This window comes from Planococcus citri, chromosome 1, assembly GCF_950023065.1.
Source record: "Planococcus citri chromosome 1, ihPlaCitr1.1, whole genome shotgun sequence".
NCBI classification, from domain to species: Eukaryota; Metazoa; Arthropoda; class Insecta; order Hemiptera; family Pseudococcidae; genus Planococcus; species Planococcus citri.
Window position 1 is genome coordinate 36,640,647 of NC_088677.1, and position 23,907 is coordinate 36,664,553.

The 23,907-nt window shown below is 32.1% G+C and overlaps 1 protein-coding gene across 6 annotated transcripts in view; it reads right to left on the reverse strand.

Moving 5' to 3' along the window:
• Positions 1 to 1,236: 1,236 nt before the first annotated feature.
• The window catches only part of LOC135831744 (GTPase-activating Rap/Ran-GAP domain-like protein 3), a 184,867-nt gene continuing 162,196 nt past the window's right edge, over positions 1,237 to 23,907 (reverse strand). For all 6 annotated transcript variants that reach the window (XM_065344449.1, XM_065344445.1, XM_065344450.1 and 3 more), the window contains 20 exons: positions 22,308 to 22,394; positions 19,447 to 19,528; positions 18,713 to 18,831; positions 17,658 to 17,722; positions 16,754 to 16,820; positions 15,455 to 15,557; positions 10,079 to 10,177; positions 7,653 to 7,756; positions 6,692 to 6,803; positions 5,200 to 5,352; positions 4,965 to 5,083; positions 4,386 to 4,680; positions 4,189 to 4,287; positions 3,931 to 4,103; positions 3,733 to 3,846; positions 3,421 to 3,664; positions 2,874 to 2,960; positions 2,679 to 2,797; positions 2,472 to 2,589; positions 1,237 to 2,398 (listed from right to left, as the gene is read on the reverse strand). In XM_065344449.1, the coding sequence (XP_065200521.1) occupies positions 2,175 to 2,398; positions 2,472 to 2,589; positions 2,679 to 2,797; positions 2,874 to 2,960; positions 3,421 to 3,664; positions 3,733 to 3,846; positions 3,931 to 4,103; positions 4,189 to 4,287; positions 4,386 to 4,680; positions 4,965 to 5,083; positions 5,200 to 5,352; positions 6,692 to 6,803; positions 7,653 to 7,756; positions 10,079 to 10,177; positions 15,455 to 15,557; positions 16,754 to 16,820; positions 17,658 to 17,722; positions 18,713 to 18,831; positions 19,447 to 19,528; positions 22,308 to 22,394 (2,583 nt within the window). In that variant the 3' untranslated portion in view covers positions 1,237 to 2,174. The remainder of the gene's footprint in view (positions 2,399 to 2,471; positions 2,590 to 2,678; positions 2,798 to 2,873; positions 2,961 to 3,420; positions 3,665 to 3,732; positions 3,847 to 3,930; positions 4,104 to 4,188; positions 4,288 to 4,385; positions 4,681 to 4,964; positions 5,084 to 5,199; positions 5,353 to 6,691; positions 6,804 to 7,652; positions 7,757 to 10,078; positions 10,178 to 15,454; positions 15,558 to 16,753; positions 16,821 to 17,657; positions 17,723 to 18,712; positions 18,832 to 19,446; positions 19,529 to 22,307; positions 22,395 to 23,907) is intronic.

Here is a 23,907-nt window from a genome sequence, read left to right on the forward strand (position 1 = left end):
CTTACCTCAGATTTGAAAAAGAAAGTAATGGTAAAATATCACGTGAGTGCCACACCTGAAAAGATGAGTTTCCGTGAGTTTCACCGTTCACGTTTCGGTTTTCGGTTTCGGACTTTCAGTTCAGTTTCCGATTTTAATTTTTCTTATTAAGTAAAAGTAAAATATTAAATTTTAAATTTTTGATTTGTTTAATTTTTTTTTTGATTTTTGAAAATTTTGAAATTGAAACTTGATCACGAATCCATCTCCACTCCATCGGCATCGTCTCCATCCAAATTTTAGTGATTGTTGATTGATTTGAATACATTTTCCCTTCCCCTTCCCAGCGGCAGCATGCATCCCAATTCCCTCCCATTCTCAACGAAAGGAGCAACTCACCTTGGGCTTTTCACCTTACACGCAGAACTTATTTCAGTCACCTCATCACCTGTCACCTCTCCCTCACCGCCTACCCCACCGGCCAACTGCTGAGAGCCGAGAGGTCATTGATCTAATCGTATAATCGTAATAATTCTTAAGACCAAAAATTGACGCACTGCGAGGTGCGAAACTGTGAATCCGGATGGCGATGGTCAAACTTTTCAAAATCAAAATTATACTTCGAGTACATATACCTAGTTCATTAAGCTACGAATTTATATAATCAGAAATCAGTCAATCACTCAACTGACTCAACTCACTTCAGTCTTCAACTAAGAATTTCGAATTTCCAATTGGCAATTTGGCTATTCTTCTCTCTAAAAATTATTAGTACCTACCGCATTGACAAGCTTGTTTTTTTAAATCAAGTTTTTCAACCATAAATTGTTATTATTATGAATGGTAAAAATTTCGTTGTTGTTATTTGTGAAGAATTCTTCATCGATGATGTGAACATTTTCAGAATAAAGAAATAAACGTATGAAAGTTATATTACATCAATTTATTAAAATTACAGCGTTTTCACTTGAAGAGATTACAATGAATTCAAGAAATGTAATAATTTGTAAAATTAAATCACATAAAATGTTTATAAAAGAACGCAGAAATGAGATACGAAGGAAAAGTACAGTACAGAACATAGATACAATACAAAATTATACACAAAATAAATATTTACATTCAAGGAACTAAAATATTTGTGGTGCATTTTCGTGAAATAAGCATCTATGAATTTATTATGTAGGGAATAATAATCATAATAAAAAATAAACATCGGACTTCGATTATTTTTTTTTTAATAAATTAGGCATAGACTTTAACGCAAACAAAATTTTATTTTAATAAAAAATTAGGCAATTTTTGTATTTTAGAAATCACTATAACATCATTAGGTAACTTTAAAATGAGTTTTTACCACAACTTTGGCATAAACATATAGTTAGGTAGGTTGGTACTATTTAGAGAAACAATCACGAGTTTGAAAAGAAAAAAAATAAGAAACAAGTAAATAGGTACATAAATAGCTAACAGTAGGTACGTGGGTAACATAGAAATAAAGACGAAGATTAACAAATCTCTTCAAAGTACATTTAAATTAGGTAGATACAATCAATTACGATGGACGTTGCGGGTACTCTCAAGAGCTTACTCTTATTTTCATTGATGACTGAAATTATTTGCTACTCCTCAATGAAGCAGGTCTATAGCAATATCCTTGATAAGCTTGATTAAGATAATCAATTGTGCCCGTCCATTATTACATTAATGGTAGGTAGGTATAGGTTAGTACTAGGAAGATAGATAGGTATGTAGGTGGTTATAATGAGACAGTATTGAATAGATACACGTTCATAAAAGCAACGAATTATCGAATACAATATTCACTTATTTTAGGGGTTGACAGAGAGACTATACGAGACATCGGCAGAGTTGAGTGAAATAATCTTAAAAATTATTCACATAAGATCTTATTGGTAGGTAATATAAAGGAATCATTGCTGCGTAAAGTAACATCAACAATAAATGAAAAGACGAAAAATGATAAAAAGTAAGTATATCTACTTCGAGTATTTTACACAACTTTTTTTCTTTCAATAACTTACATTCTAAAAAGCAACACCGACATGTTATAAAAACAAAACGCATTGAAAGCAACTAAAATATACCAGTTTATTTTTTTTTTTATAATTTCAAAGTACCCTCAGGGTACTTGGTGATTTCCAGTAAAATACCGATACATAAAATAATTTACATTAGGGCTTATTTATTGGTGTTGGAGATGCTGAGCAACTGCGACTCAATGTTTTACACGGATCAAGCTGTAACGAGGATTTTGATGAAGAATCAGCGGATTTTGGCATATTTCCATCTTTTTCAGGAGAAGGTGTAGGACAACGCCTTTCACAAGTAGGTACAAAACCTGTTAAACTATTTAGAGGTATTCTGTATAGTCTAAACGGCCGAGTTTCCGGTGACACTGTAATAAAAAATTTCATGTGAGAAAAAACCACGATACAATGTGCTAAAGTTGATATGAACGAAATTCTTACGATGAGGAGATAACGGAGGCGAAACACTTTGATCTTTTTCAAGCTTTTGATCCAATTGCAAACGTTCAGTTTTACTTTGAAAGAATTCAGGTGCAGTGGTCGCGAAAAAAATGTCGTTCTGAACACAAAATCAGTACATTATTTAGTCATATCATGTAATGGAGAAAAAATACCCTGTAAAAAATTTCCATTTGCTAAAATACTTACTTTGCTAGAAATTAGGGTAAGCTTAGGCATAGACATGGTCTGCACTAAATTACCATTTATGATCAAACGTATTTCCATCGAATCAGTGGTAAATGCAATTATGTAAGGGAACGTACATACTGAAAATATGTTAAATAGGTTGGAGAACAACTGTGCAGATTTTTAAATATCATAAAAATATACAACTCAACCAACCAATAGCTGCTGGAATAGAATTCCAAAAGAAATCAAATTCGGTCGTTGATTTCCCATCCAGAGATATTTTTTGAAAATGGCATACATCTGTAATACAATTTAATATGTATCATTATTTTTAAATAAATCAAAAATATGCTCCGGTTTATTAGGAACAAAAAAAAACTGACGAATTTTAATGAAATATCGGAACACACACACCTGGGCTGCTTGCATCGTTTAAAACAGAGCATAGATATGTACCTATTTAAAACACGTTTTAAACACACAAAAAAAACTGAAGGCGTTTTAAACAATTAAAACATCTCGAAAATATGAGTACCTACCTAACAGACGATAAAAGCGCTCATTCAACTCATACATTTATGTTCAATTTTCTGTTTTAAATGTGTTTTAAAAAAATTTCAACACGTTTTAAAACGTTTTTAATGCGTTTTAAACACGCACGTCTGAAATTATTTAATTTTTGAGAACTTTCAAAAATGTTTTAAACCAAAAAAAAAAGATTTTTTTGTTTTTTATCATGAAAAACGTGACACAAACTCACTATTATAACAAAGTAATAATTCGGGTTCTTCATCTTCGTATAAATCCATCGCTGCAATTAAATGAGCTTTACAACCATCGGGAACCGAATAAAGTTTATGCGTTTCGCCGTTTCTTTCATTAATGAGATCAAATTGGTGTCTATATCCCACGCAAATCGAATTATCTGGAAAACCTCCACCTGAACCCGACATCGAAGAATCTACCAACGTGATTAACGAAGGTTGTTCGGTAACTTGTATTTCCTGTCGTTATTAAATAAGAATTAATTCAAATTTTAGAGTAGGTGGTTGATATTCGTCGTGAAACTCACCCTAATGTATTGGAAACCTTCCACGGTATCTGTATCGCTAGCAGGACACCAAGCGGTCCAGGCCGCCGAATGTCTCCATTGCATTAAAATTAGTCGGCGACCCATGCACACGACCTACAAAAAAGTACAAAAGTTTTGAAACTCGAACTTGGAAATATTTTCTTTGTAATGAAAGGTAGAGTCGAGCACATTGCTAACCATTCTCAAATGTGACCCTCCAGGTTTGCTCGTTGCGTACATAATGCAACCTCTGGTCCTTTCAATTTTATGTTCCTTTAAATCTTGCCTTCCTTTTAAAACAAAATCACTGCTGGAAATAACATCGCTCTCAAAATCCGACAAACGGAACACGTGAATTTTGCTATCACGTCCTAAAAATAAAAAATAAAATCATATTCAGATCGAATGAAAACAATAGATAGGTAGGTGCCAATATTTAGGATGGGCGATAAAAACCTTTATCAGCTCTCAACAATAAAATTCCATGAGCTTCGACTACATTCAGTTGACGAATACTGACGGATTTGTCGATTATTTGCCTATGAGAAATACCGTCTAGAATTCAGAAAAAAAAGTAAGGTGTGAAAATTTAATCGCTTCAAGAGCTACAGCACTAAAATTCAAAAGTGTGTTCATTCATATTCTGTTCTCACCCTCGACAACGAATACGCCCGATTCGGTGCTGACGATAAGCTTGGATTCACCCCATGAATCTCCACAAATTATTTCGTAATTGAAATCCGGATAGAAGCATTGTGGTTCCCATGGGGCTCGTTTGAATAAACCTGTAGTTGCTAAACTTGTGGGAGCATCGCCCTTAACAATGGTATCCAATTTTAAAGCTTGACCTATTCTAACAAATTCCACCTGTCGAGCTTCTTCTTTTCGACGTGATCCGCGAGGTGGGTCTGGTAGGACGTCGCTGAACGCTCTTCTATTCAGCATTGTCTGTAAAATAAGGGAAACCCCTCGTTATATCGTGATTCATTTCGTATACAAATATGCACCGCAACTTAGCGAGGAATTTTTTTGTATGAATAGGCCCGAAAATGTTCGAATAAAATACCAATGTTGGTGTCATAAATTATTCGTTAGGTAATATTCTATTCTATTCGCCAACCAATTTTTCTTTTATTCACCTGGTGTAGAGACAGTGTTTCATGTTTCAAAGTAAGGAGCACCTAATGTATTTTTTTTTGTTTTAAATTTTTTTTCTGATTTCGAATACTTACCACTCGATTAGTATCGTTCATGTGCTCGGAATACAAATCTTTAATCAACATGTCTAAAGTTCGTTCTCGTTTTTTAGCAAATGTTGGAGTATTGAAAGCTGCTTTTTCACCGTTTATCACTGAAAATGAAGAAAATATTAAAATTATGTACATACCTACCTACCTGTATTTTAAAATACTTACGTGATAAGATATCAATAAAATGAAAGATTCTGAGAATCACTAATTTACTCACATTTTACAAGTAGAAATTCTCGAAATGCTTGAGGATCTTTGAAAATTGGTGGGCATGGTAGGGATGGTCCAAATAAAGGTACCGATTCTTCAGAAAATATTGTCAGTCTATAACTGTTATCTTCAATGTGGTAACTAATTAACGCGAATATATCTAATCATTTTTATAAGGAAAATAGTTTATTGTAGGTAGCAGGTAAGTTATTCGTTTTTTTTTTCACAAGTTATTCTCCCTAGTAAATACTATAAATTTTGAGAATTTCGTTCGTTTTTTTATGACCAAGTCCTTATAACAGATTTTTTAATTCCATGTCATGACTATAGTTATATGGTATAGGTACAACTGCATATTTTTTTAACTTTCAAAAATACAAATATGCACCTACTATAATCATAATGGACATAGTGAAATTGGATGGCTAAGCTCGCTTTACCATCGCAAATTGACATTTGCTATTAACAAGGGCAATGAACTACAAACATCGAACAATCTAGATAAGGAAACGAATCGAACGAGTAAATTGTATGAACGCTTTAATAAATTGTGTAAACAATCCGGAATGTCGCAGTTTTATTTATAAAATTTGTAACGTTTGTTTTACCGCAAACGTGACCGTAACTTTTTAAATTCTATTTTCTGGTAAGTATTTCTATTTGACCAATGTATAAATTTCTTACTACGTTCTGCCCTCGAGAACTATACGCAGAATTTATTTGAAAGTAGGTAAGTACCTACATCGACTTTTCATTACGAACAAAAATGATAGAAAAAGAATAAAATACATTCGTACGATTACGATCTAAAATTAAAGGTTTGGTAGGTAGATAATTAATCTTTGAAAAATAGGTTAATGGAGTTTACATCGGGAATTTTTTTCAGATAAGGAAGCATTTTTATTTACGATTTCAAGAGTCATCGTGCAGACAACATAACACAAAATTTAGAAAAAAATACACATTTTAGTCTGATCAAAAATTAAGCTTACTGAGATCAAAATATATATTTCTCGAAAAAATTTAAAAATTTGCACGGGACATTTTCAATTTATAATTCAAACCTATGATGAGAATATTCAATGTATTTTATACAAATCAGCATTCAAAAATATGTACACGTTCGAGTAAAAAAATAATCTATTTAACAAGCTCCAGAAATCTTGTTTTCAAGCCTCGAACAGTTTATGCAAAAATGTGAGCAATTTTTTTATGCTGCAAGTTGAATTTTTAAGCAAAAATTAAGATGAAAATCGATTTTATTCCACAATAAATTTCCTTCAATATTTATTCAATTTTTTTTTTTTTTTTTTTTGAAAAATTAGCAGTGGAGGGATGAAACAAACATTAGCTTAAAAAAAATTCAAAACCACTTTCATAATCTCAATTTCATTATAAGCAAAAATGAATCAATTTGAGTAAGTCTGAAAGTTAACTGTAATTTGAAATTCGTATATACTTACTATCTACTTTGAAAAAAGTTGAAATTAAAAGGATACGAGTAAATTGAGATTTTATAAACGTTGGATTGAATTGGCTCATGAATGTTGGTCCACCATCTATAAACACTATGTTGACGATATCGTTACCAATATGGCGTTTTCTTTCCACCTAAAACAAATTTCAACAGCATCAATATTACCTGCTTAGATTTAAACGATCTGAGAGTTAAAAACATCGATGATTTACTAGGAATATAAATATTTAGTAGGTTAATTTTTGAAAAAAATTGGTGACTGACAATTGTCTTAAAATATTCACATTTTAATCAGGAAAACCATTTAGTGTAACTTTTCACTTTTTGTCACTTGTTCATAAACAGTTGTGAAAATCATTACAAGAATGATGTTAGAGAAGTTGCCTACTCAGTTTGCCGTAAATACGCATTAGACGTAGGCTCGTATGTTCTCTTACAAAAGGTACCTCAAAAAGAAGATGAAAAATATATTATTCAATTAGGAAGATAGAGTACGCGATCATAAACGAGTGAGATACAACACTCGGCTACGCCTCGTGTTGTATTTAGCACTCGTTTGTAATCACGCACTTTATCTCCCTAGTGGCATAATATACTATTGTACGGCAACACTTGGGAACGTGCAACTCTCTCCCTCTCAGCATACCTTCTTCCATTCATACACTCCCCTCCCTTCCCTCCTTTCGTTTCTTTTTTTCTTTATCTGAAAAATGTTTGATAAGAACACACTTTGTAGCCAAAGTTCAAAATATTCATTTTTAAACACATGCCTCCAAAAAATTGAATTTTTCAGTAAATTTTAATCTAATTTTGTTGAAAAAAGACAGAAGAAGATGAAAAATGTTTTTAGGTCTTGTGTTTTCCTCTTTGAATCTCAGAAAAGAAGAGACATTTTTAAATGAATTAAAAATAAGGTGACCTTAAAGCAAATTAGATGTAGATGGAAAAAAATTGAAATAAACGTATTAAATATAAAATCTTACCTGTTGGCGATTTTCTTTGGAATATGGGAGATGCGTTGAAACATGGAACATGATTTCATGACCTTCATAAATGGTATACACAGAATACTTTCCCGTCATATCGCCTAAAAAAACGAATAGGTACCTTACTTTATACTTCCTATAGAAATTAGGAGTACCTAAACAGAACTATTTGACATCAAATAGATAGGAATAAATGCAAGTAAGTAAATTCATAAACAGGTGTATCCGACCTAATTGAGACAAAATTCCAAAGAAATCTCCACCATGCCATGTACCCACTATGCCAATGCAAGTAATTATGCGATGCAAGTTTCACAACGTTGGCAAAACTTTTCAAATAATTGAACTTACTTCGGTATACTGTATAGTGTATACCAGAGCAGTTATCTTTAAGAGATAAATTTATTGGGTCAAGTTTTCAAAATAAAGGGAGTTGCATGACTAAGAAATATTTTCTAATACCGCCTTTTTAACCACATCCCATTACAATGATTTATATTTACTATAGAATCACTTTTAATATACCTACACCTTTTTTCTCGCCATCAGTTTATACATATTAAAAAGATAAATTTCTGCAATACCTACATAGAGAAACATCTATAAATTATATGCAGATCTGTAGGTAGGCATAGGCTATTCGTTCACCATTTTGCCTCAGCTGCAGAAACCAAATCAAACAAAATTCTTGAAAAAAAAATACACGAGAAAATATGAGCACAGTTCGATAATTCGATTTGATTCGCATCAGCTTTCGTGATTTTAGGGTTGTATGTTGAGCGTTGAAAATACATAGACGTAGATCAACATCGACTATAATAATTGTTTCGTCCTTCCTGACAATTTTATATCCCCTAATATCGGTTGAAATTTGTTTTAAATTGCCTAACGTCAAACCACATATTATATAATGCGATGAGACATTAACATCACATGTTGATATTTGCAAAGCCGAAAAACTATATACAGAAAACCGTTCCGAGTATTTCAACCTAGTTTGTAAAAGCCCTACGTAGAATATTTCAACGGAAAAAATAAGCACTCGACGACGATTCAATTCTACGAGTAAGAAAAAACTTCCTGCATTGTTACAACTTACCTACTTATATCACTTCATTAGCATACCTACGCGGAGATCTACGTAACTTGGTGCAACTTCATCCTAAGCGTACCTAGTTTCATTTCAACGTGCATTTTATTAATTCGCTAAATGATTAATTAAAATTCCGTTCGAATGAACCAAAACACCAAACTAATTTCACAGTAAACTATTTAATCATGTAATCTTAGCGTATACTTTGCAAGTAATACGTAGATAGGTTCTATGTAGTTAGGTATCCAACATGTAGGTAATTTTACACCGAATAGGTACCATTCGTAGAGAATACGCGTTTGAACAAAAGTTATGGTTAAATGTATGATACGAAATTTACAACATATTCAACGTTTTGTTCATTTACAAATTACACCAAAATAGAGGTAATTTTAGCGTAAATTTAATTAAAATGCGTTCCTATTTCCGAGTTTCAGTAAGCTTTTACACGTAGGTACCTAGCTTGTATAGGTAACACTACCTATATAAAAGGTGAGAAGGCTCGAGCAAATATGGCGACATAAAAAAAGACGTTTAATTACGAGCGAATTTCCACGACGACGCTGGTCCATTTTCAATAGACAATCTCAACAGTGGTTCTCGTCTTTACTCTTTACCTATCTACTATACAGACGTGAAATGGAAAATTTGGAATTTCGTTTCTCGTAATCATAGAAAAACTCATTCAGTGTAGATTAGTTAGCGAAAAGTAGAAGTTAAACCATCAAAGTTTTGCCAGAATTACTCAAGAATATGTACACAAACAATTCAGTTAAGAAAACTTAATTAAGTATATGAAATAAACGAATGCCAACTCGGCAGAAAAAAAATCTATACTCGAGTAAATTATAATATAAAAGAACTAACTGCAAACTAAAACAAACGAGTCGACGATGACAGGAAAATATAGAGCATCCGAGTAAGGAATACGTAAAAATACTCGTACTTATATAAAAAAAACTGAGCACCAAGAGACATATTGCATTTGGTTTATAACGGTTGGAATTTTTTACAAAATGAACGTATTTTTGTTGCCAAATAAGCGTTATTTTATTCGCATAAGAAATTATTGTTGATTTTTTCCTCTGCCAAGTAAGATGCTGAATGTTAAGAATCATATTTACTTAATTTGTTAATGACTTAAGTAAGTTAAGGTCTCTTTTTTTTGTGTACCCTAAGGTTGAAAAAAATATTTAAATAAAGTAGGTACCAGCTAAATTTGTCGTACTTTGCATTCATTAACTTTTACAAATTATACCTACAAGAAATGCAGGTAGGTACTTAGTATTAGATAGTGAAAATATATTTCTCTATGTTAATTAGTAATTACCTTTAGTATCCAATCCTCCTCTATACTTGTCCCATCCTTTTAAACGAACTTTATCTCCTAAGAGCGATATAAACTCGTTGAATTCTTCGCTACCATTCTCTGAAAGAAGAAAACAAAACAGAAGTGGTTAAATTGACAGTTTGTTTTGATTCGTCAATCACTTTCAAGTTTATGTGTATAAAATTCAACGTGCATCAAGTTTATTAGGTGGAGATTTTTTAAAAGTTCGTTGTCCCGTAGATAAATTCATTATCTATCTATATCTGACACCCAGACGTGTTCACCTAATAAATATGGATGAAAATTTAAAATTTTATATTCACTATCTTATAAACTCGTCCCTTCAAAAGAAACCAAGTATAATTAAAAAACTTTTTAATAAACTAGGTATACCTACAAGCAATATACTTGAACAGTAATTTTAACTTTGAAGCAACACGTTTAGTTGATAAAAAAATTCTTCTATTCAAATGAAACTTTCGTGCAATTTTTTTACATTATTCTTATTCTCACGGTGCAATAATGGTTGCAAAAAGTTGTTCACTTTTTTTCTTATTTCTACAGGGGGAAAAATCCAAACTTTCTAAATCACTATCAGCACGATAAAAGCTTTTCCTTTCTTTTTTTCTTTTATGTGTATTTTCATGTTCGGCATGTTTTTCTTTTTCTCTATGAAATATTAGGTTTACCGTAGCGACTAAAGACATACAGCTCGCAAAGTTGTCTTTGATTTGTTTTCTCCTCTTTGCTGATAACTACATAGGTACAAACGATGTTTTCAAATGGTTCTCATATTCTCATACGTCATTAACTGCTGACGTGGCAGGTAAAATAGATGTTTTGTTATTAGAATACCATATTACACATCGAGAAAATACGCACGAGTAGTTTAGCTCGACAGGTAGTTGATTTCCTACGCACGAGTATAAATGATTTTACTTTTATCACGGGTGGATATGCGTTCTTTTTAATTATGGGCATTTTAATTTGCTCGTTTTGCGATTCAGATTCCAAAAGCAGAATTCAGAAGTATGCAAGACTTCTTTAAAATTAAGGGAGTGAAAAATTGCGATCTCTCAACTCTAAAATTGATGCGAAATTTCATAATTCGGAGCTCCTGAAAAAACCAAAATTCATTTGAAAATTTCATAACTCGAAGCTGCGAAATTAGGTAATTAAAAATTTTATATTCTGGATCTCCTGCAAACTCTGAAACATGATCTCAATATAGTGATTTGGAGCTTCTATAAATTTTTTTTAGACAACTTTTGAAAACAGCCTCTTTGCTTTTTGAATCTTTCTAAAAATAAATTTTGCAATCCAACAAAAAAACTGAAAAAGGCAAGTATTACCTACTTACGTAGGATGAGGTTGGAAAATTTTCAATAGGCACCTACCTATGTGAATACCTGTAGGGAAAATTATGAAAGAATTATCCACAATATTTTGCGTTAGGTGCCCATAAAATTTTTTGGTTTATCGAGAAAGTTCAGCTAATACTAATAGGTATGTAACTTGGACTTTAAAATAGGAACCTTTCCAGTAAATACATAAAAATATACAAAACAAATCCGCGAATATATTTCGAGTAAATCTTGGCTACATTTTCTATTACAGAAATTTCATCAACTTCGTAAATCGTATTCCCATGAACCAATTTCGTTTGTAAAACTAACTGGAAGTTTATTTTACGAAGTTACCATACAGTAATGAAAAGGGTCAAATCCTCAGCAAATAAACATACAAATTCGCTCATTGCAAGTCTTATTTGTACTAATTTACTTATTCGAGCTACCCATATGTGTATTTGGTTAGGTCAATTTTAATATGCTAAAGTACATTCAAATGACCACCCATTCGTACTTTTTTTTCTTTTAAAAAGCATATAGGTAGGTACCTAATAGGTAATTACCACAACTTCTGGTGAAAAATACTACGTATGGTCCTACATTATATCCTATAAATGTAGTACCTAATATGTATAATGTACTCGTAGGTACTATACGTATACTGCATATAGTCAAATGAAAATTTAAACGCAATCAGATGAAAGCGCAATACAAATTACATTTCGTAGCAATAAAACGACTGCAACTAAAACAGAACGTGAAAACCTATTAAATAAATTTAACGTTTAATTTATTCAATTTATTCCTTTTAATTATCCGCTATTTTCTTTACAGTCTGTTTCATCCGCAACGAATAATACTATCAAAAAAAAAAAATGCAATTTTAGTGGAAAATGTTTCAGTAGATATGTGTGTTGTTATATAAATGATAATGAGATTCCTCTGATTTCATAGTGCACAATCGCCGAATCGCACGTGGAAATTGAATGACGAGATGATATAAATTGGAATGGATATCTGGGCAGTGCCGGCGTTAGCACTGTCGCATATGTCGCAAAGTGCGACATAGCAGATTTCTGGTGTGTCGCAACAGTGCCGGCGTTAGCACTGTCGCATATGTCGCAAAGTGCGACATAGCAGATTTCTGGTGTGTCGCAATGCGACACACCGGAAATCCGTTGCCAAATATGAGAAAATTTAAAAAATTGAAAAAAATGTCAATTCGGTAGCAAAATTGTTAATTTGTCGACAAAATCACCGATCTGTCCACAAAATTCTCATTTTTTTCAAAAGCTTTTGCCCTCGCTTCGCTCGGGCTAAGTTAATATTTTCTATTTAAACTTTTAAAAATGTCAGTAATGGAGAACTGACTTTTCACATCAAAATTACAGCTGTTTTGCTTCTTGAAACTTCAAGTTTTTGACAGCTTTAGCCCTCGCTTCGCTCGGGCCAATGTTCTATTTTTCAAGACACAAATTTTCCAAAGCTTTTGCCCTCGCTTCGGTCTGGAATTCAAGATACTGGTTTCAAAACTTTTAAGAATATGAACACCAAATAGAAAAATTCTAGAAATGGGAACTTAAAATACTCAAAGCACATGTGAAAAATGCAAATTTAAATTTATCATTTTTTCTGAACAGATTCATTAGCTTTTCAAATTTTTTCAACACAGCGCGTTAAAATTTTGATTATTGCCTGCAAAATTACGACTTTTTGTCGGCAAAATGACGTGGTAACCCCCTCCCCCCCCCCTCCCCCAGTATTTTGAATTGTTCACAAAAAATGAATAAGTTAAAGAAATGTCGAATTGAACATTTTAAAAATTTGAACCCTTCTCCTTCTTTTCACACATGAAAAAATGGCACACCCTACTGGAAGGTCCAGTTACGCTTATTGGGGGGGGGGGGGTGGCTACGCTTCTCATATGTCATTTTTTTGCGACACACCAGAAAAATTTACTTCGCCGGCTCTGTATCTGGGTTCATTTTCAACTAGTGCATCTATATATTTTCTATAGTTACCTTTATCTCAGTTTCTCCAGTGATTGGAAAACTTTGTCCCAAAACGTGACATCAACATCACTCTATAAAAATGCTAATATTACTTACCCATTGAAACATTACAAATGCGGAGGAATCCAATCAATATGGTCTTCGGGGATAAGACCAATAGATTATATTATTTCAAGAAAAATCCAAATTTCATAATTCGATGTTTTGCGACTTGATATTACAGTACATAGATGTCATAGATGTCATTATTAAATGCAAATTTTGTTCATAAGCAGGTTCGTAGTTGTTAATGTAATTCGAGACTTTGGGCCTTAGACCCAAAAGCACTAGTCTAAAATGCTTTGGAAACAAGAAGGACGCCGGAAAATATGAGACAGAGTCACAGGTCGAGTTACTGTTGATCGTTTTGTACAGGACAGTAAAAAAAATCGAGATATGCCCTATATACCCACTTGAAAATTTTGATTCTTCCATTTCATTTTTGAAATTTTTGAAATTTTTTCAAAAACGTTCTCAAGCTTTTGAAACATGTGATTGGATGCTAGAAATTCAATTATTCAATACATATTTAATAACTTTACGTATAACGAGACCACGACTCGCTGATCTATCTTCACAAAATGAAATTTTTCATTCCTGAACAGGAGCTTTATAATGCAAACGCGATATATAATTACATACATCATTTTTCGAGATATCGTGATATTTTTTTCACTCTTCTTCACCAGCGACTTTTTTAAAACAATAAATTTCCATCAAAAAATCCAAAAAAACCTAGAAGAAAATGTCTAAATTTAGGCTACGTAAAAACCTCAGCGACACGATTTCATAACGCAGTGATTCCCATGGTAGGTAGGTACAGTATAAAATCGCTTCTATGAACTGAAAACTTTTCAATCCTTAATTCGGCGATGATTTATGAATTTGTTTAGTAAAATTTTCCACAACCTCGGTGAAGTTTAAGTGAATTTCTTTCGCTTGTACTCGTAATATCGATTTCGATGTACTTTAAACGATTCAGAAAATTCAGCCAAGTTTTAATGCAAGCAAAGAGTTATTTCTTCGAATAAAGAATCAACTTTTTTTTAGTCCTGCTTTTTTTAAATGTCCTGCATAATTTCCTTCGCTTCTTAGATGATCGGTAATGAATGGTAAGCTTTTAGCATAACTTATTGCTTTTTGCTGTTTTCCTCTGAGGGTATTTTAGAGCGACTAAACGACTTCGTTAAAAGATAATAGACATTTTCTTTCTGTGCTAACAACATGATGTAATATAGGCACCTACCTTTACCTACGTATTGCCGAGTTTTCTAAACAAATGATCGGTCGAATAGTTTGTATTGGAGAATAAGGATTAACGATAAACAGGTTTTTAATTTTTTTTTTTTCAAATTTTCTTGTCAACATTGAGCATAACTATACTGAATTTTAGTTTGAGGAAAAAAGTTGTCATGATAAAATTTGCTCATTATTTGACGAGATATCCTCCACTATTAGTTTTTAGATTGAGATGAGTTTTTTTTTTCGAAATCTGTCCATCGCTCTTTCAATTTGCAACTTGAAGAAAAATGCAACATTCATTCAAAAAGGGAATATTCAACTCATTTATTTACAGTTTATTGTTTAGAGTATTTCCTCGGACACCCTGTATGCAAATAAAATCATTCATTCGTCGAGAAAGGCAAGCGAATATTTCGACTTCACTTAATTGAAAAGTAGATTTGTTGATAAGTTTACATCCGAAACAGTTATAAAAAAGTTAAGTAGTATGGTTTTCGTTTTCAGCCAAACAACAAATGTTGTGTCTGGATAATGAGTTCCTATCACGCAAAAATTCACCTGCAAACAAATCAGGTGCCTAATTCCCACAGCTGACGAGGGACAACGATTCCATCACGCAGAGAAACAATTTTACTTTCTTTGCATCAATTTGTAACCGAATATACCGATACGGTTAAAGAAATAGAGCAAAGAGGAAACTGAATTTACAAAAAATCAAATTAGCTAACACTCACCATTACTAAGCATTTCGTCATCTGTCAGCTGATTTGGTTTCATATACAAAACACCAAATTTAAAATTCACCGAACCTTCTTGTTCTTCCAGTAAAAGTAAATCCTGCGAAATGAAAAAATTATTTCAAACACAAATAAGTAGGTACCTAATAAAATTCTCTCAAGCTGCTCCTCCATAATTTTATATTGCCCTGAAAACTCGGATAAAAAAATCTTCAAGAATTTCAACCTTGGCTCGTAATCGTAATATTAATTTATCGTTATTACTGAAAAATTGCACCTTTATGGAACTAGAAAAGGTTCATTTGGAATTCAAAAAAGCTAATTTGTTTTTTAAAAAAACTTGTGGTATTGACTGAAAACTTGATTTGGATTTTATTCATTTTAATCGCGCGTTAAACAAACGAAATATTATTTAAAATTAATTAAAAATCTTATCTCGAGCATAACAACAGAAGAGAAACGTCAATTCTGTATTATTGATTAGTAGAGGTAGGTAAAAAAAAAACAATCGTAACAATTTTAGGTACTCTCATCGAAGCAGTAATTAAATTTTCCTGGTACTTTCAGCTGACCAATAAATTCATACGAATGCTTGCTGAATATAGTAGGTTAGGTATCAAATTTAGATTACCTACCTATCTATCAGAGTGTTGCAAGAGTGATTCTAAACACTCGACGAGTACGACTTGCTGATATTCGAGTAAATGACTTTTTCAATCGAATCGGCTCGTCAAGACTGATCGACAGTCGTACCAGTTTGCAAAAATCGTTCAAGGTATGAGGAATACAATCACCGCCCCGAATATACGATATCTAATCATATTCGTTTTTTAATTTTCAAGGTTAGGTACCTACTCGTATCTTACATACAATCGAATTTACACAATTGGGACGAAAAAATCAATCTTTATTTAGTGATCCTAGCGGAATTTTTATCGAAGCTTCTTCAAGGAATCGAATAGAAAGAAGCAAAGAACCGATTCTACTAGGGAAGAAAGAACCATGGACCACGTTAGTTAAGGAACTCTACAATCTATATCAATGGGTCGGCTAAAAAATAAGCACTCATTAACGTGCAAAACGTCCATTGTATTGTAGTTCACGATGGGACATTGGAAATTAAACAACGCCAACGCGTTATACGCTACGATATACGTGCACAACGTACGTTCTACAATATATCCTGCAGATCTCACGTAGCTATCACATAGCACAAAGGAAACAAAACTGGCGTCATTTTCAGTCAATTATCGCATGGTCATCATTTTACTAGATAAACTATGACTAAAAACTAACCTTTTGAATTTCCGGCGTAAATATTTCTTTTGGTCCCTTTTCCAATTTATCCATGTTGGGAAAGTTGCTGAAAAATTAAATGAAAAAGTTTCAAACACGATGCAATGCGGATCACAAAAGTTAAAGAAGAGAGGAAAAAAAAACTTGATCTCGCAACTCTGGTTAAAAACAAGAAGTTTGAAAGTTATGGCAGAAATTATTAAAGTTTCCATTTTATTTTGGCTTTTGAAAATTATACTCTACGTATACATATCTCAAAGATACGCCGAATACATACATACCGAAATACAATAATACGTATCTATCTCTGTTTATAATTTTTCCTTTCTTACTTTTCTTTTTGAAAAACGTTTTTGATGCATTGGGCCTCGGATATTTCTACAGTTATTATTCGGGTCATTGTATTCGAACCAGGAAAAATAGCAAATTATCATAAAGAACATTATTTATACTGCTCATTGGTAAGTTAAAGATACGATTTTCCGCAATACAGCTTTTTTTAAAACCGATGTTTGTACATGATGACCACTTCATTTGTGCCATTATGCGTATATTATTTCAATACTGCGGCATTTATGTTGTACTATTTTCACATAAATATGCATTTTACAAACGTTTGTGATAAAATCAATATGCATTTCATAATGCACACATTTCATCTATGAATATTTTTAAATTAATGAGGAAGACAAATATTAGTCGTAAAAACACACACAAAAATACAAAACGAAGTAGAAAACTTTGTGTAGTACCTATTGGTAGGTATACATACTTACGAGTACGTAATAAGCATTTCATTGCTTCGATGTACGCGCCCTATTTATATACCTACCTACCTACCTACCTATATATTTTATTCGATTTTTATGCATTGGAAAAATAAAAAAGTAAGTATTAAGCCTACCTCAATATTTGTTTAACAGTCAATGGTTTATTCGATCCGTATGGTAACAAAATTTTTTGAGTTCCCTGTAAAAAAGGAAAACTATAGTAAAATTATACATCAGAAAGTTTAAATTACCGTAACTCGCAACTTTTAACGAGTTCGCTATAATCAAAATTGCATTAAAAAAATATCTAAAACTTCGAAAACTCGTTTTACTATCGCTAATTAATATTATCTCATTAATTTCACTCGAAATAGAAGAAATGATATTCTTCGTAATACACAGCCTACATTTTTTTAACGGCTCGATGAATTTGTTATGTATGGGTTTTTCTACACAAGTCGTAAAAACAGTACTTTCATCGAGTTGGGAAGATCCATCCGCATAAAATTAGATGGAATGACGTATTTTGAAAAAAATCCTACGAAAAAAGTATTTCGATGCGATTGACCGAATCATATGTACATGAAAATACATTATCTTCATCTTATATCAATAAAACTCATCAAAAGCTGTCCCAGAATTCGACTTTCGAGGTCATTTCCGTCTGACAGAATGCTCAATTTTGAAGAAATATGGGCTCCTGGCGCAGAACTCGCCTATTGTCAGATGTTTTCACCATGAAAGTTTTAGCATGAGAAATGAGTACCCGTCACAAAAAGATCAACTGAAAATTATGACAGCAGGTTCAATTTTCAAGAAATAGGGGCTCCTGGCGCAGAACTCGCCCATCGTCGGACAAAAATTTTAGCACGAGCGATATCAAAAAGAGGTCAATGGAAGATTAAAGAACCTTGCAGTAAAACCGGTTGCTCGTTTTTTTTACAAAATTTGAGCTCCTGGCGCACAACTCGCCTGCTAAAATGAGGTTTCGTCATGACTCGATGAAACTTTCAACAGTCTTTCATATTTTGAATCGCTAAATATTTTCCATCTTCACGCAGCCCCAGATTTTTCATGAGTAGGTATAAAAAGATTGATTAGGTAGAAATTTAGGCAACATAGTTATTAGGTTCATTTAAACGTACATACATGTAATAGCGTATATATAGGTATAGTAATCTTGACTTACAGTCTTCTTCCATAGTATCACTCTGTATTGAGGAACGCATTGATTATTAGCGTCTGTGACGACAACGGATAAGAAAAATGGTATTTTTTCACTATCAGCGCCTACATAATTCTGATGCACTGTACAAACATACGATAAAAACTTATAGATAGGTACCTATATTTAAATTGAATAAAATCTACGAGCATACAATCTATCTAGCCGCGTGCGTACGGTAGTATAGTTAGCGTACAATCTATCAATTTTTTATACTAAAATATAAATATCCACCGTAGTAAAAAATAGGCTGCGTCAACTTCAACAATAATAAAGCAAGTAGGTAGTGTTTTTTAAAGATTATAATCAGCGTAACAACCATTAAGAAAAGCTATAGATGAAAATGGGATTCTTTGCGATTTCAGCCAGTTTTTAATTAACTTTTTTTCACTTCGTTCGAGTAAACGGTAACGATGAGGATTAAAACAAAGTTCTTTCCTCCCTTCAACTTTCATCGTTGTCACAGAAATGGCAATTTTTCCAACAAAGCCAACTTAATTTCAACACGAGCTAAGTATTGCAGGTGTGAACAACAACAACAACAAAAAACTCAATTATGACCACACTGAGGTTGATTTGATAAAAAATAATGCCTATAATGGAGCCCTCTACCTACGTAAGCGTAAACCCATTTATTTACTTTGCTGAATTTCATAATCTCACGGTATCTCTCTACCTAATGTGAAATGTACACTCACCTTTTCCTAAAAAATATTTGAAGTACCATCTCGTTTGATATTCTGGATTTTCAAGTACTGGAGTGCTGGGTGAGCCGAATATCTAAAGGAAAAACCGATAAAAACAAAAATGTTAGAGCTCGAAAAATGATGCGTAGTTAAGGCATGAAACATACAAAAATCCTGATCATCCGACAAAGTAAATTGATATATCAAGTAGTTCGTATCCGTACAGAGGAAAAGGCCTTTTATTTGAGCATCCAAATTGGTTCATTTTGAAATATATATAGGTAAATGAATAAAATGTCTACCTTTTTGTTCGGGAGTAAAGTTATGGATTTTTTTTGCCATCTTAGTTGCCCTAAAATTATATAAATGATCCATTTAAAAGCACTGTGGTTTTTATGGAGAAAAAAGAAAGTAGTTTACGCGTGGTCAATAGAAGGCTAAGTATCATATCGTTTCAACTTTGAATGCCGCCTGGACATAACCTGCACTCCACATTCTATGACTGAGTAAAAAAAAATAGCTTTTAGAGAATCTCTAAGCAACGACACACAAAGGAATTGATAAATGGAATACATTGTTTTAAATGCGCCTTTACTGATGATATATTTTACTAAATTATTCATATAACTACCTACCATGTTCATCTATCTATAATATATAGCCGTACTTTAACTCAAGTATAAAGAACTTCTTACAATTCAAACTTCATTTAAGAGTCTTACATTCACACAATACCAAATATCTAGCAAAAAATTACTTCCTGTATTAATATTTTAATATCAATCTAATTCACTACGCTTTAATAAAGAAAATTAAATAAAATAATTTACGTTGGATCATTTTCAAGAAGAAAAAAAAACAAAAAGATGAAATAAAAATACAACTGACGCTCGCTATCAATTTTCGTGCTTCATTAATTTCGAATTAAGTATAATTAAACGGTAATTAAATAACAATAGACCTGCTTTATATACTTACTTATCTACATAAGAATAAATTTTGGAAAAGAGAAAGTAGGTAGTTGAACCGAATACTTGGATGGATGGGTAGATAGTTAGATAGATAAATAATGAAATAGGTACCTGCTCAATAACGTAAATTTCTAGAAGCGAAAACTTGATAATTTTTTAAAAGTTTCCCAATAAGTTTCCTAATATAATTTTCCATTTTTCTACCAACGTGGTAGGTACCTACGAGTAAATAAAAACACATTTGACGTTCCGTTTTTCATGGTTAATCCTAATCTGGATTTTCAAAGTTGAATAACACGACAAATAGAAGGAAAAGGCACTGAAAACCGAAATGACAACTTGGTTGAATTTGGTCGTATATAGAAATATATAATATGTCAAATGCAACCAGAGTTTTAAAAACTTTATTAACTTAACAAAAGAATTAATGACCAAACGTTATGGTTGACTGAACTCGATGGTAATTCATAGGGTAACCATAGGTATTGAGAATTTTTTAGTTTACATAGAAATCTCATTTATCAATTGATAAGTTAATTTTTCATTGCGATCTTGCACTGGAATTGAATTTTACATTTCAGGAGTTCTGCGATGTCAAAAAGTAGTTGTTAATAATGTTGTCGCTGAAAGTGGGGCTAATTTTAGTAGATTTAATCGTTTCTGTATCGAAGTTTCGAATTTCGATGTACAGCCTGTAATATCAACATTCATGCAATACGTACCTACCTATCTATCAAACCACAATTCCAAGTCAATCGTCAAAACTCGTTCGTAACTTTTATTAATTACCAACGTTTTTTTTTTTTTTTTTTTTTTTTAACCCATATCGAGATGATCATGAAACATTTCACATAAAGCGTAAAAATACACCGAATAAAAAGTTTATAAATTTAATTAACTAAGTTTTGTTAATTTACATTAATTATCATTGCTCATTTTGAAAATATAAACTTTGATGCAGCTCAAGTAATAAGCCGAAGAAAGCAACACCAACACGGGACAGAAGCTGTCACCGAGCCGTATCTTTACCTTCCAGATGAAGAAAATTTACATCATTTATCATTCTCAAACCAACAGAAAAAAAAGAATCACTCTAATACGAAAATTTGGTTATATTATTCCTGTTGTGACTCGTGATATCAGATATTTAGGTAGGTAGTTTTCACCCAACAGCTTATTCGTAGGCGCATACACCTTCAAGTCTACACGCTACAACGAAGATTACAAAAATTATTCCAAGAAGATGTGTAACACGTCATGAATTTTCCAGCTGATTAACTCCGAACAAAAAAAAAAAGATCACAGATGGAATTAATAAGTACGAAGAAAGAAAATCTCTTTCGTTAGAGCGAATTCATTCGATGAAAGCTCAGCATTTTTTCTTAAATTCGACTAATTGTAAGGTACATAAAAAAAAGGGGGAAAAGCATAGGAATTCATTAACACGAAAAACTCGAATCATTTTTACCGTCGTAGACGTTTGTTTGGTTTGTTCGTAGGTAGGTACCTATATACTTAAATAGTAACTTACAAAAAAATTTCTACAGTTAAAAATGAGGTATAAGTTGGCGAGAATTTATATTAAAAACTCCAAAGAAATTCTTTTGTTTGAGTATTAGAAATTAAAAAAAAGAATAATCACAAAAACTTTCGAAAACTAATCAGGCAAAAAAATTGAAGGAATTTTATGTAAGGCCATATTTTTCAAAGCATGATAAAAATTTGTAAATTTTAAACAATAAAATTCAAATACCAACTTCTTCAAGAGAAAATACGTAAAAGGGAGAGGAATTAATTTCTGAAATTATTTTAATTTTCAAGTTTTAAAACATGGGTCACGGTTCGTAGTCCATTTCAGATACCATTAATTATTATTAACAATAGGTATAAAAAATTGCTTACCTCTTCCTTTTCACCCAGCGAATCACCGTTTTCAATTCGAAACCTTCGTCCACCAGATTCAGCGCCATTTGTTTCGATTTGAGGTAACTGAAACAAAATTATAAACTCAAGTTGACCTTTGAAAATATCTATATTTGAAGGCTAAAAAAATTACAAAAATAAAATATTCTCATCCGATAAGTATTTGAAAATTTTTCCTTTATTTATTCCATCTTTGTGGTAGGTATTGTGGTATTGACATTTGAATTATTTAGCCAGAAAAACATTTTCAACGTGAACTTGAAACGTTTACTTGAAATAGGTATCTAATGAAATAATATGGATTTTTCTCTCACTATCTGTACACCTACTTTTTCGAAATCACTGACTTTACAAAGAATCCATTACTGTCAAAATAATTTATAGTTTTTACGCTCAAATGTTCGATTTTTTTCAAAGATTTGAAATCGCCCATATCTTTTAGGCTTTGTAACACGCATGTCCTCCTACTAAAGTTCAAAATTCATCATTCAACTCGGATAAAGTCTTAGTCGCCAAAAGCGTGAAAAATTACACGAATGTCATCATTTAATGATGGTTAGACATTTAACATTCGCCTTCTATTACACGTGCTCTTTTTCCTCGTCGCGCTTGATTTGTATTTTAAAGTTTAGATAAAATATTTCGCAGTTGTCTAAAAAATTCAACGTTGAAGATGACATTATTTTCGTAGACAGCAAAAGCACATGAAAGCGATATGCCTAATTATCCCAAATAAAATAAAGTTTTTATATCTTCAAACGGACCATATTGTCTCAGCGACCTTTTTTCCCTTTCAAATTCGAGAGTAGAGTAAGTGTACTTTTGATAACAAGACTGTTCCTCGAAGTAGTATTTTTTTTAAAAATGTTACGCTACTTGAACAATAAAAATACGAAAAGACCAGTACGAAATTGCCTGCATAGTAAAATTTCTCACAATGCACCCAGAAAACAAATATGTAAGTACAAATCTTGTTATTGTTTAACATCGAAACATATTGTAATTATATCTTGCATTTATTTTTTTACAATAGGTAACTGTTAAATTTCAAGAATTATGTACCGAGTTATCTACTAATAATGCATTTAAAAGAATTCAATACGTAGCCACCTACGTAATTTTTTCTCCCAAAAAATAGCGTTTTAAGTACCATACTCTAAAGTGTATTGGCACATTACCAAAAAATAAAAATAAGGCACTGAATACCTACTTATACAGAAAATATCTGGCAGACCTGCCTACCTATTAATATTTTTATTTTCCCATAAACACAATAATGAGGTTTGCTTTTTAATTAATTATTATTTTGGTTGTGAACCAGCACTAAAGATGAAACGGATTAATGTAAAACGAGAACAGATCACGACGTTACGAGGATATGAATCTTGAATTTTATTTCGATGAAAATTGAAAATTTTAAATCATTTTGAAAAAATATAAACGAATCGGAATTAAAAGCCAGGATGAATATTAACTTCAAAATTTCCCTAAAACCCACTGCATGGTCTGAAACCCCTTTTGCCAGAATTTTAGCTGCCCAAATTGACTTTTCAATTTTTGGAATTTTTTTTAATAGAAA